At 45.8% G+C, this 13536-nt stretch overlaps 2 protein-coding genes across 3 annotated transcripts in view; one reads left to right on the top strand and one right to left on the bottom strand.

Annotated features, from left to right (window-relative positions):
- Positions 1 to 13536, bottom strand: part of RAG2 (recombination activating 2) — a 46702-nt gene that overhangs the window by 7923 nt on the left and 25243 nt on the right. The window lies entirely within an intron of this gene.
- Positions 3091 to 13536, top strand: part of IFTAP (intraflagellar transport associated protein) — a 224812-nt gene continuing 214366 nt past the window's right edge. For both annotated transcript variants that reach the window (XR_014978711.1, XM_085643471.1), the window contains exon 1: positions 3091 to 3221. Coding sequence is in view for 1 of the 2 variants with exons in the window: in XM_085643471.1 (XP_085499597.1) it covers positions 3213 to 3221 (9 nt within the window). In the remaining variant the exon portion in view is untranslated. The remainder of the gene's footprint in view (positions 3222 to 13536) is intronic.

Genomic DNA, 13536 nt, shown 5'->3' with positions numbered 1-13536 from the left:
ACCTGACTAGAAGCCCAAGGTCCTGCACTTAATGAAAATAATGGACAGTATTTGACCCAGAAGCAGGCTACCCCTGCACAACCTGGATCTCAGTGAGTCGTAACTTCAATTAAATATTGAGACACAAGTGAGAGAGATACTGACACTTCTCCTTTCCTACTTCGCATCACATAGAAGCCTGCTCAGAGAGGGAGGAGGCCATTGGCGCTCAGCTACAGATATCAGGAATCAATTACACTCTGGCAACACATATCGAGCAGTGACGGTATTTAATCAAGCTGAGAACTTTAAGGCTGGAAAAAGAGATTCTAGAGTTGGATATCTTAAAATGACTGCTATTTTTTTTGTGGAAAATACTGCACCAGTCAAAAAGTCTTGCATCTAAGAAAGTTTTTTCCCCAAGCTCTAGCCTTTTGATCCCCATAATTATAGGGCTACCAACTTGATAAATCCTAGGAGACGATTTCAATGTTCTAAGGGGAAACTGTCTATCATACAGGATTGTACTTTTCATTAATACAGCAGGTGCATTGGCACCTGGACCAACGGCCCACCACACATTATCATTGTCGTTTTTCCCCATATGAGGCCAAATACAAGCAAGGGAAATAAGACCCTGTTAGAAATTGGGTTGTAGGTTGACTGGACTATGAGCTATAGTCACACAGCAAACACAGTCCTATTCAGGATAAGAAGCATGCAAACCCTAAATAACTTGTGCTCACTCTCTTCTAGTTCTGCACAGAGCAGTCAGGCTAAACTTTAGAGGCAATGTGTAAAGTATTTGTGCAACACTTCAAACAGCAAAACAGTGCAAACATCACACAATAAGATTCCACACTAGGTTAGAAAAAGGAGCTTAATTTAATAACTAAAACAAAACCGAAACAACAAATATCTAAAAAGTAGAACTTGAGATATGAATTTAAAAAAAATGAACTGTGAAGTAGCGCTCAGAAGCAATAAGCTCTTTCTTGGGATATCTGGTCACACTAGACTGGGACAAAGCTAAAAGGTGAGGCTGACCGCAATGGAATGGGGCCAGATACAGGGATCCAGTGAGTCCCGCTGAACAAAAGTACCTGGATCCTGGTTGCATCGATGTTGAGGATCCGAGGTGTACACAAGGCGATGCACCGGTGCCGATCCATCCAACAGCGGCGATGCGCTGGTCCTGATCTGCGCAGCAGCAGCAGCGATGCGTCAGTTCCAATAAGCAGGATGCTGCGATGTCAAGGGTCTGTATTGTCGTCGAGGTTGATGTCGACAGGGATGCGAGGACTTTGCGCCGGGGAAAGCGTTGTGGGGTGGTACGTAAACAATGCATTGGTTTCGGTCCATGCAGCAGCGGCAATGTTTTGGTGCTGATTCACACAGCAGAGGGGATGTGCGGTTCTGATCTACACAACAGGGACGAAGCATCAGTTCGACAGAAGATGTGTGAGTTCTACTGAAGCAAACACCTTAGGCCCACTTCCAAGGGTCCAGGACTGGGCTGGCAGCAGTTGGCAGGGCAGACTCAGATGGCAGAGTCTAAGTGCAGAAGCAGGGTGGGTGGATGTCTTTTTAGCTCCCTCACACTTCTGATCAGAAGAACAGCCAGCAAGCCCTTGGAGTCACTTTGGGTTCAATTGGTGCAGGCCCAGTCGTTCTCACCCAGCCAGCGGAACAGCAGCAGCAGTACAGCAGAGTGGCAGTACTTTAGCAGCACACCAGTCCTTCTTCCTATCAACAGGTCCAGAAGTGTACAGAAGTAGTGGTGTCAGATTGCCAGTATTATATCCAGTTGTGCCTTTCAAGTGGCGGAGACTTAAAAGACAGGTCTTTGTAGTGCACGGATGCCACCCCCCCCCCCTTCTATGCCTTGGCTCCAGACACATTAAGCTATGCAGCCCTTTCAGTGAAGACAGGACACAGCCTATTCAGGTGGAGGCTCGGTCCAGCTCCTCCCTCCAATCCTGTCAGGATGGCCCATCAAGTCATCCCTAAGATCTAATTGTGTGTGACAGTCTAGGGTGAATACACAAAGCCAATTTGTCACCCTCCCTAGATATGTATCAGAGAGAGTTGAAGGCTATACTAATTCCGTTCGAGACAATCAACAGTTAAAATAACGCAAGCACTACTTAAAATGTAGAATAGAAAAATCAGCAAGTTGATGTTCTTACTTTATTCATCGATGTGCCATTAAGTCTGACATATTCGGACTTTCATAACTCAGTGATTGCTGTGTAATATTAGCTTGTGAGATTGAGACGGAGACAGCGGGTTGCCACCCTTAGTAGCTGAATTTGCAGTATGAATCCCTGCCAGTTATACGACTTTCATGTAGACAGTGGAATCTGCAGCGGTGAGTTTCAAGGGGCTTGTGCCCTCTTCTTTTGCTGCTGCTGTGGGGGAGACTGTGGATTGGTCAGCTGGCTTCCCTCCCCCGCTCTATCTCCCTCAGTACCTCTTGGATACAGCCCTAGCACCAGGACTAAAATTGCATCCTGGTAACCGGCCTTCTTCCTCTACGGCCATCACCAGCTTGAGGATCCCCCCAACCCAAGATCACCGCCCATGAGAGCAAAAGCACCCTGAAGGCTGAGAGCACCATGGCGAGAAGCTCATGCTCTGTAAATATGTAATATATAATTGTCCAACCATAATCACTTCAACTTATTTTAAAACGTAATGTTGAATGAATTTGCAACTTGTAGGTATGCAACTCTAACCCCTATCTGTAATAGACATATGCACTGTCTTACATACTATCATTCTTATGTGAGTTTACAGTTTATTTGTTTCCTATCTTTTATGTAATTCCTGTACTCTGAAATCCTTACAATGCAACTGGTTCTATTGTAAAGGCTCTGACATTTTTTGGTATAGTTCGCGCTATACAAAAATGCACGAATAAATACATCTTTCTCCCACGTCCCACCCAGGCAGATGCGGGACAACGTTTCTGGGAGCGTCGACGTCAAGTTGCATTGAGGGAATCTGGGTATTGTAGTCTTTCAATACACAGCGTGAGCGTTCCCTATTAGAGGAAACTGGAAAAAAATGAACTACAACACCCGACAAGACATTCTTGGAAGGTCGAGAGGTTGCTAGGAGATTTGTGTTCGGACGCCGGAAGCGCGTGTCCCTCCCGTGCCCTGTCTGTGCGCTCAATGTAACAGCAGAGCTACAGGCGACAGGCACAGTGGAAAGGAGAGAGTCTGGGCATGCCTGAGGTGAGCCATTATTATTAATAATCATATTATTAACCGGGCAGTGGCAAGGGTATTACTGAACTGTGTCGCTGTTATTATTTGTTGATATTATGATAATGTGTCGTTCTCCCTGTCACACCCCTTTGTAAACGCATACATCATATACATGCATAATAGCAATGTGTACTATCCTTTTCAAGTTGGGGTGTGCGTGCCTTGCTGCTTCGTAACGAAAGTGCTGACGACCTTGCTATTCTCGCACTGCGTGACACACACAGTTTTAAATGCCCAGAGGTGCAGTGGATAGTGAAAAAGTGGGTGCATAGGAGACAGACATGGACCAGCAGCACACTAAGGCGGGTTCTGAGTTATTGCGCATTTATACGTTCTCTCACTAGCGTTTTGTTCTTGCTAGGAATGTTGGCTAAATGCAAGTAAAGCATTTTACCTCACGCAAACCCGGGTAACCAGGTATTTCCAACTATAATCCTCAGCTTGCTAAAAGGGTAATACCAGTAAAATAAACAAAACTATGTGAAAGAGGGTAGTAGGTGCTTCCTGGTCGTTTTTTAAACTTGCTAAATCTTCCGATTGTCACACATTGTTAGCAGGTAGGTGTGCACCCTTATAAGTGTGGGTTGAGTCCACTGATTTTGTAAAAAGTACCTGAAAAGTAATATATGGTGCTTTTGAAAGCTATAGTCTTATTTTGCACAAGAGAGGCAGCTGCGGAAAAACGCATCCCCCCCTATTATTGGTGTGGGATTTTCCTGGTGTTGTATTTTCACTTTTTATTGTTTGTGTGCTGCATAAATGCTCAACTCATTTATTCTTATTACACCTGACTGCTTTTGTGCCAAGCTACCAGAAGGTTTAGTGGCTTTTGTGGTTCACCCGGACAGAAATTATGGTTGGAGCTTGAGAAGGGTCTTCGCCCCCAAAATCAAAAAGCTCATTCCCTCATTTACCCAGCGGCAGCTCCTGAGCACCCATTCACTTGTGTCCTTTAAGCAGCCCTCCCGTGTGATATATCCTGGGTAGCATACCATCAGGGTCAACAATGAGTTGAGTAACATTAGCGTAGTTTGTGTACCAAATGCCATCTCTGCCTAATGAGCATGTGGGTCTGAAATTAGCGAGCCCTTAAAGAAGAGATCCATGGTTTAAGATGGAAGGTTTAGGGTAGTGGGGACCCACCATCAATGTAGTGCTGAGGTCTTAGATCAAAAATCACCTCTATGTGTCGTTCCCTTATCCACTAAAATTGGAAGGTCTTGGAAATGAAGTAATGCCACGGCTTTCAAAACAAACAGCACAAGCAAAAAAAAAGTCTGCTACCTTTTTTATTCGTTCTCCATCTCTCACTTTCCATCTGATACCAATACCTTCAAGAAACCTTAGGCGTAATTTACTTCCACAAGTTTGTATCTCTTCGTTCACTTTTCACCCTATTCCGTCCTATGCTATGCAGTCATCTTTCAACATGTCTGACTTTTCAGTCCTGCTTTCCTCCTTCTGTCTCCCTCTCTCTCCTGTCTCATTCCACCCCCATCCAGTCTCTTTTCCCCTTTCTCCCCCATTCTGCCTCTGATAAATCTAAATTTGGAAGACATTTTAAATGATGAATTATACATTCATAACATCTCTAGGTGCAGATCACCTGTGTGGCCCGCATCAGGGAATGGGAGGCCATGAAAAACAGGTCAATAAAAATAGACTGGATTTGATAGCTATGAGATTAGCAAAATAAGGGCCTCATTTAAAGTTTAGTACTTGGGATACTCTGTCACTAATGTGACGGATATCTCTTGTGCCATATTACACATGCCATAGGATATAAATAATGCACTTGTATTATGATGGGTAATCTGTCAATTTTTTGATGTACTACCCCATTCCCCAAATTGGATATTGGGTCTTAAATTACCAACTTAATGTCCTCTGAGAGAATGTTTCATAACCGTAATTGCAATATTAGGCCATTCTTGCCTCCCATAGGAAAGAGTACGAAGTGCTCTGACAAGAGACACCTAATATTTGAAGATCTCATAAACTTCCGTCTTAGTCTTGCCCCATTGTGGTCTTTTGAATGAGTCAGACAGACCCATACACTAATCTCTAAATAAGATAGAAGCATTTGAACAGGACCCCCCTTTCCACACATAACCAGCACAACTCATCTCCAGGCATCTAGATTTGGTCTCTGGCACATTTTGGGATACGTAGAGTCGTATTAGCTGTTTCTTTCTGATTCTAAGATAAAGTCAGCTGATATGGTTGAGGCAGGTGTTTACGATGGCCCCATCACTACAGCATGTGTGGTGGTAGGGACAAAGTGGGTGATCTCTTTGAGGCAATGGAATAGAATCTAAAACTCACTGCCAGCCCCATGTCAGTCTGAAAAGACAGGGCCCATCTTGAACAATCCTTGGGTTTTGCCATATGGGCCAGAGTGATTAACATAAAATGGGGGAGATCACCTTCAACAATAGATTGTTTGATTGTCTAAATGAGTCCCTCATTTACCCAGCATCAGCTCATGAGCACCCATTCACTTGTGCCCGTTAGGCAGCCCTCCCGTGTGATATATCCTGGGTAGCATACCATCAGGAACAGCAATGAGTTGAGTAACATTAGCATAGTTTGTATACCAAATGCCATCTCTGCCTAACAAGCATGTGAATCTGACAGTGGTGAGCCCTTAGAGAAGAGATCAATAGTTTAAGATGGAAGGTTTAGAGTAGTGGGGACCCAACATCAATATAGGGCTGTGGTCTTAGAGAAAAGATCAAAGCAAGACCTTTAACCCAGCCTACTGAGGCTAGCCTCTCGTCTATCATCAGATGATTCACCTTGTCAAAGAGAGAAGTTATGGCCAGTAAGAATACCATGGTAATATGTTTCTTGTCAAATACCTGATACACTTTATCATCAAAGTCTATCAGGATGCTGTATGTGTCTTCTCATCGCCTGAACTCGGATTGATGGTGATGCAGCAGATTGTGCTGACTCAAGGGGGATTGAAGCAGGTTACACATCACTTCCAGAATTTTACTACAAATTGGTATCCCATGAAGAGGCTGGTAGTAGCCGGGTTCATTTGAACTTAAGACTTGGGGTCTTCAGATGGTTCTTGGTGATAGAGTTTTTGAATGAGTTAGAGGCTTTATTGAAACTTTGTACCCTGTGGTAAGAAATGCAAGAGAGCGCCCTCCATCTGCTCATTCTTTTAACTCTCAATCCACTTTGTTTGGACAGCTTATTCTCTCGATATCTGTTCTCTGCCTCTCACACACATGCTATTTTTGATAAAGTGGATTATTGCACAAACATACAGTTTTACTGATAAAAAATATATAGCGCACAAATGTTATCAGGATTTATAAAGCGCAACTTATTGCCCGAGGGGTAGTCAGGTACTGGTGCAGATCATTTGAAGGGTGTTCGTTGAAAAGCCATGTCTTCAGCTTCTTGCTGAATTCCTGCAGCAAGGAGGAGGCCCTTAAGTGCAGAGGAAGGTCTTTCTATGTTTTGGATGCAAGGTTTGAGAAAACTAGGCCTCCAGTTCTGCTTTTGCAGGTGTGGAGTATCTGTGAGAGAGAGAGGCAGAGCATAGGTGACTGGTGGGCTGGTGGAAGTTGAGGTGGCAGTTGAGGGATGCTGGACGAGTGTTGTGCAGTGCCTTGTATGCGTTCATGAGGTGTTTGAATTGGCAGCATTTGTGTACCAGCCTCCAGAGAAGATCCCTTAGGTGAGGCGTGATGTGGGTCTAATGAGGAAGATCCATGACAAGTCTGGATGGTTTGAGATGGTGGAGGAGGTGGTTGGGGATTACAGCATAGAGTTCTTTTCTATAGTCACGTGTGCTGGTGATTAGGGCTTGAGTGACGGTACGTCGGTGCTCTTGGGAATGCATCTGAATATTTGTTTTGAGGATGCGTAACATGTGGAATCTGAAGTAGCTAACTGCATTCACCTGTGCAGCCATGTTGAGTTTGTCATCTCATATGATACTCTGGTTACGTACGTGGTTGGTGGGTGATGGAGTTGGATGGAGCTCTGATTGCCACCATGTGGAGTTTTAGAGGGAGTTCTTGCTCCTGAAGATCAGCACTTCTGTCACTCCTTGGTGATTTTCAGGCAGTTGGTTCTCGTCCATTCTGTTATGTGGATCATGCATTTGGTGAAGTTGGATCTAGTCAGGATGGACTTGTCTGACAAAGAGAGAATGAGCTAGGTGTCATTGGCGTTTGGGACTATGGGAATTCTGTGGGATATGATGACGTCAGACAGTGGTGGCATGTAAATGTTGAACAGGGTGAGGCTGAAGGATGATCCTCGATGGACACCACAGATCTGGTCCTTGGGCTTCGATGGGTAGGGGGTAGCCTTGACTCGCTGTGTTCTCCTTGTGAGGAAGGAGCATATCCATTAGAGGGCTGGGTGCCTGGACCCTGTAATATTTTGATGAGGCTGCGGGTGTGACATGGTGTTGAATGCTGCTGAGAGTTTCAGTAGTTTGAGTGCGGTGGTTTCTACTCGTTTTAGAAGGGTGGGAATCTCATCTGTGGTGGCCATAAGGGCTGTCTCCATACTGTGGTTGCTACAAAAGCTGGATTAAGAGTGATCGGAAAGATTGTTGAGTTCCAGGTTGTTGGTGAGTTGCTGATTGATTGCTTTTGCTCTCACCTCTGCTGGGTAAGGTAGCAGAGAGAAGGGTTGGAAGTTGCTTAGTACATTGGGGTCTGCCAGTGGGCTTTTAAGGAGGGTTTTTAAGGTGGGTTTTTAAGGAGGACAGTGACTGCAGCATGCTTCCACTTCTCTGGGAAAGTTGCAGACTCGATGGAGGAGTTGATGATCTGGGTGAGAAATCTGCTTATCACAGATCCTCCTAGGTTGTAGATATGGTGTGGACATGGGTCTGTGGGGCAACAGAGTAGACAGTCTTCATGATTGAGGTGGTGTCTTCCTTAGTGAGTGTTTCCTCTGTCTCAATGGTCGGTGTGCTGTTTGATGATGATGTCCTCAGGGTTCAGTTGCTTTTCAAAATTATTGAATTATGGTAATGTGTGGAAATCGGGTTTCAGTAAATATCATTTGCACATTGCCAAGTAAAATTGTCTTCTTTGTTTTGATCCTATTAAAATCTTTGTTTTCATCACACTTCGGAGTTACAAAAAATGTGCTTCATTTTTGCTTTCCTTACTACTGATATACTCGGAAATAGGTGTACTGTTCATTTACAGGTATTTTCATTTTGTGTATTCTAGACAGTCTTATGATTGCATTGGTTTGGGCAGGGAATGGAAGTAGGGTGGCACTACCGCTACTTTAATTCAACCTACAGGTGGTCGGCATGGGAGTATCTGACCTCGAGCTCGATTACTATGCCACCAAGCTACAACACGCGGATCACTGGGCAGGAGATGAAGACAATTTGGGAGAAACGACTACTACCCGGTACCAATGGTGATCTTTCGCTGATGGAATTATTTATGAGGGGGTCGAGAGTAGCAAGGCACGTTCCATATATGGTGTGTCAGATCGTGGAGCTGTGGGAGAAGGTGATCAGAAGAGTGCTGAAGAAACTCCCCTTCGCCGGAGAACTAGTTATGTGGACACTCCTGCAGTTTAATTCTATTAGTGAGGAAATGTTGGTTGTGCAGTGGAGGGAGGGAGGGAGGATGTGAAACATTGGGAGATTTACACTCACCTTTGCTAAAGCTCGAGAGGCCTTTGCTACGGGGGGTGGCCAATTACTCTAGTAGGCTAAGAAAGCCAAAACAGCGAGGAAAATTTGGATGGACTTCCCTAACACACCACAGTAGACAGAAATATTGCAGGTCATACTGCCGGCTGGGACGGCCTGACACCTGTTGTCACTCCTCTATAAGGCCCTCAAGAGTGACAGAGTCAGTAGTGACCTCAAGGCTCAAAGGGCATGGAAAGAAGATATTGAAGCTCCCTTATTCAATAGGGAGTGGTAAATGGCTTGTATGCTCGTGAAACAGGTCCCATGCAATGCCAGGTTCAAACGGACACGCTTCAATTATGTCCACTGCACGTACTTAACCCCTGTTAAGCTCTGTAAGATGTGCAGGGACAAGAGCGTGGCTTGTCCGAGGTGCGGGATGAATGACAGTTCCTTCTTACATTTGGCTTGGGCGTGTCCTTCACTACACGCATTTTGGACGGTGGTGGTTCAGCCATGGCGTACGGTAACAGGCGTCGCCATTGAGGAGGTACCAGTCCCCCTTGGTTGCACTGTGGTACAAAGAAATGACAGAGTGGGCGCTAGCAGCAGAGGTGCATATGTAGGCCAACAGGTGTGAGAAGTTACAGAACGATCTTGAGTCATGGGCTACCCTTTTAACTGAGCTAAAGAACACAAATGGGTCGCCCACAGAGTACGCACTCACAATCGACTGGGTCCACTGGTGACACACATGGGTTACCCTCTAGTGGTTGGGGAGAGGAAGAACAAAGAGACTGAGTGACATAAATGTGAGCTGAGGAGCCGCCAATGGATCACGTGACTCTGATCGAGAACCATGGTAGGTCCACAGATACACAAAACTATTGAACTGGGATACACCCCTACAGGGGGATGGTGGGGGTCCTTAACCTGGGATTGTTGATTGTCCTGGTAAATGAGTGAGCACTGAGCAGTTAGTTTTTATGGTTCTACTGTTAAGTCTTGGTCTGTTTAGGTCTCGCCTACGCAGCGTGCATACGCTGCGTAGGAGGACCTTTAGCCGTCGTTCAGCTCTTTTTCAAGCACTGCACTCGTGCTTGTGGCCGCATACACCTTGCGGGAGTGCACAGCGGCGCGCCACAGGCTCGAGTTCAGTGCTTGAAAAAGTGAAGCCTGCTCTCCCAAGCGCGCATGCGCCTATTGCAGCAGCCTGCACGCCTTTTTTTTTTTTTCAACTTTCAGCGCGAGGCGCGCGCGCTAACTTTCCTTTTCCCACAAAAATTGATTTCCTTTCAGTTTTGCGGTCATATTCTTTCTGTTTCTCCTTTACTAACTTTTCTTATAATTTGGGTTTCCGTTTCTTGTCTTGTTTTGCCTCTTTACTTGGGCATTGTTTTTCTTCTGGAAACCTTTCCTTTTGGGCTTATTTTCTTTTCGTCGGCGGAGTCTCTTGTTACCTTCCTTCTTTCCTTACATGGGGCTCTAACCTTTTCGATGGACTCTTCCCTCCCAAATGTGTTAACAAGGGTCAACCACTGTAGAGCAATAAAGTTTTCTTTTGAGTTTCTGTTGGTGAAACCCAATGGTGGGAGCTTCTGGAATGGTTTTGTTTTACATTAAACGTTTGTTGCTGCATTGGTTTGATCCGTGAAAATACAGGGAAACCCGACAGTGGGATGCTCCACATTATTCTTTTGTCAGCACGGCACAGCGCTTTATCTTTAAATATGGTAGTTGTGCCAGGACATACATGGCTGTGCACAATGCTGCAGATTAACAAATAAGGGTCTCGCTTTTGGGGAGAGTCCTGGTTCAATGTGTGGGTTTTTCCTTCCTCCCCCCCCCCCCCCCCCACCCCGTCACCCCCATCTCCCCCTCCCACCGCATGGCAGGCGGACTCTTAAACTAAAATCTCAGGCATAGTACTGATAGTTAAAGCATGTGCCCTATTGAAAAAAAAATGTAAAGGAAGCCGGAGACTGTTGTGTCAACGAGATGAGCTCTTTCTTTGCAAACTCTGCTTTCCGGGTTGGTCAGTCTGGGGCATATAAACCATTTTAGGAGCATCTCCCTATACTCCTCCGTGAGATATGTGTACCCTTCGGTTACATTACCCATAAGAAGGTAAAAAACAAAAGTACTGTGCTATCATTTAGTTCGAAAGATGTACAATCTTCATGTTCATACTAAATAGCATTTTGAAAGGCAACACGTAATGTTCACATTTGACCAAGTTGGGCACTTTTAGTTAGAACGTCCACAGTTTTAAATAAACGTTTATCTCTAATGCCCTGCACTCAGCCTTGTTTCGCTCCGATATAGCCCCAGCACCATGCCGGAACTGCTTCTTTCCCCTCTGACCCTTGTTGGCGAGCAGTCTAATCTTAACCACCTTTACTGTGGTGGTTTCTTTCTTTATAACTGCGTTGCAGTACCCAGCCTGAACCTCCAGCGTGATCCCACAGTAGGAATGGCCTACGCATTTGCAAAGCCATACTGCCAGTAAGTAACCGGGACATTCACTGTATTTTTTTTTTTTTTTTATGGCACCAGTGCAGCATTTTTACAATATGGCTTCTGGAGTTAAACAGCAATATTTACAGCTGAAGCACTCAAAGTGAGTGCTCCTGAAACCACCTGAGGGGGCTGTTTCACTGTGAAGTGCGCACTTGACCAACACAGTTCTGAGTGGATGTTTGCACCCAAGTCAGTTAGTTAGCTTTTTCTGCATCAGACACAAACCCCCAGGTCTAGACCACCCCGAACATACACCTCTAGAGTGCAGAAAATAATCAACTTGGTGGCGTCCAGCTATGACTATAAAAACTATGGTGTACCCAGTTTGCCTCGCTTAGAAGCTGTATGTAGTGCCCACAGACTGCTTAAAAATACCCTCAGAAACTGTTTCTCCAGCGCTGCCTAAGCTAGATTTATTGCACTTGATGCAGTGTAAGGTGTTCGCGGTACCTAATAGGTGAGGCTCTTGAGGAGAGAACGCTTTATACATTCACTTTGCGCAGCCTTCGCAAAACCTAGACTGAGTCAAGATTGAGCAACAAGTTAGACCTCATTCCTGGGTCTGACTCGTAAGATTTTCTTTAGTAAACTCAGTGTTTTGGCCACAAACTTTACTGAACTTTGGTAATTTGTTTTAGGTGAACTCTGACATGAACCAATGTGCAGTATGCGTCAAGGGAGTCAACCCTCTCTACTTTGAGTAGATTCTAGATAGTTTACTTGTTCACCCTCCTGAGCATGGCCGTTGCTCTGACTGTATTACCTTCCTATTGACTCCTGGTGCATTGCCTGTGCATTCTGTCAGAGTAGGGGAGGGAAGTTGCTGCCCTATGGGAAGCCCCTCAAATGTGCTCTCGTTTTGATCAGCCGTCTTATTTTTGTTGGGGCCTATGCTTGGCCTGATATCCAGTACTGTTTCTCTGTGCATGACCCCATTTTTAGGTCTCGGCTCGAAGGCTGCGCTTGCGCAGTCTCGCTCCGAGATTTAACGTTTTGGAGTGGGGCTTTAACCCGCCCCTTTTTTTTACCTCTTCTCCATTGGCTGGCCTCTTGAATGCTGGCCAGCCATTGGAGAAGAGGTTTGTCTCTCCGAACAGGCCCCGTCCTTTTCGGATTCGGGGGCGTGTTTTTTGCTACTTTTCGAATTATCTCCTCCAGCCAATGGCAAGAGGAGAGAAAAGAAAAACACGCCCCCGAATCCGAAACCGCCACTGCCTTTCTCCGAGGCATTTCTGCTTCGCCTCGGAGAAAGGCGGCGGTGTTCATGGCGTCCTCTCCCCCTGCTCTTGGCTCGCGTGTTGGCTGTTACAAACACGCTCGGAACCACACGTAGGTTACACATGACAACTGACTTACTTGATCCTCAGTTCACTAACACCATTGTCAACACGGCAAGGGCACCATGTTTCCGTTTTAAAAGTATCACTTTTAGTAAATAACACTAAATACAAAGACACAATGTGATGGACTGAGGAGAAACGCTCTCGAGTGTTAAATATGCTTTTTTTCCAATGTTGATGTTTGTTTGTTCCACTATTTACATGCCAAATATTGACACAAGCTCGGCTCCTGTACGGGATCGTAGAACCAGAGCTGAGCCCTCTTAATTTATTGTCTCGTCCACTTCTAACATTTTGGCGAACGTAACTTCATTAGTGTGAAGCCCCGCGTGCCTTTGTTTTGGTTGACCCGGTCGCTAGCTCGGTGCTACTGCAACAGCCGGCGGAACGCTGATGCTCATTGGATGACAGCCGGCAATAGGCCTCCGTACCTTCCTTCTCTCGATGCACTTTTCCAGAGATAGCCGAAGCACCGATGACGTCATATTCGGCGACAACCCTAAAGGGTTTGGTAAAAAAAAAAAAGTACAAAGAGAAAGGAAAAGAGAAAGAGGCGGTGGCCCTGTCTGTACCTGAGGCAACCGGGACGCGGCACCCTTCACCCCCTCCCCACACACAGTCCCTCCCGCGACCCCTCCTACTCCTGGAGCCCGGCAGACATGGCGGCCAACATGTACCGCGTCGGAGGTATGTGGGGGATGATGAATGGGAGCAGGAAGCGGCCGCTGCGCTGCACTGACAGCAGCAGTGATAGGAGCAGAAGTGCGGCGGGGCGGGGGCAACG

The sequence above is a fragment of the Triturus cristatus genome, chromosome 3_1 (assembly GCF_964204655.1).
Source record: "Triturus cristatus chromosome 3_1, aTriCri1.1, whole genome shotgun sequence".
Classification (NCBI taxonomy): domain Eukaryota; kingdom Metazoa; phylum Chordata; class Amphibia; order Caudata; family Salamandridae; genus Triturus; species Triturus cristatus.
Note: the sequence above shows the minus strand (reverse complement) of the source record. Positions and strands in the feature narration are given on the sequence as shown.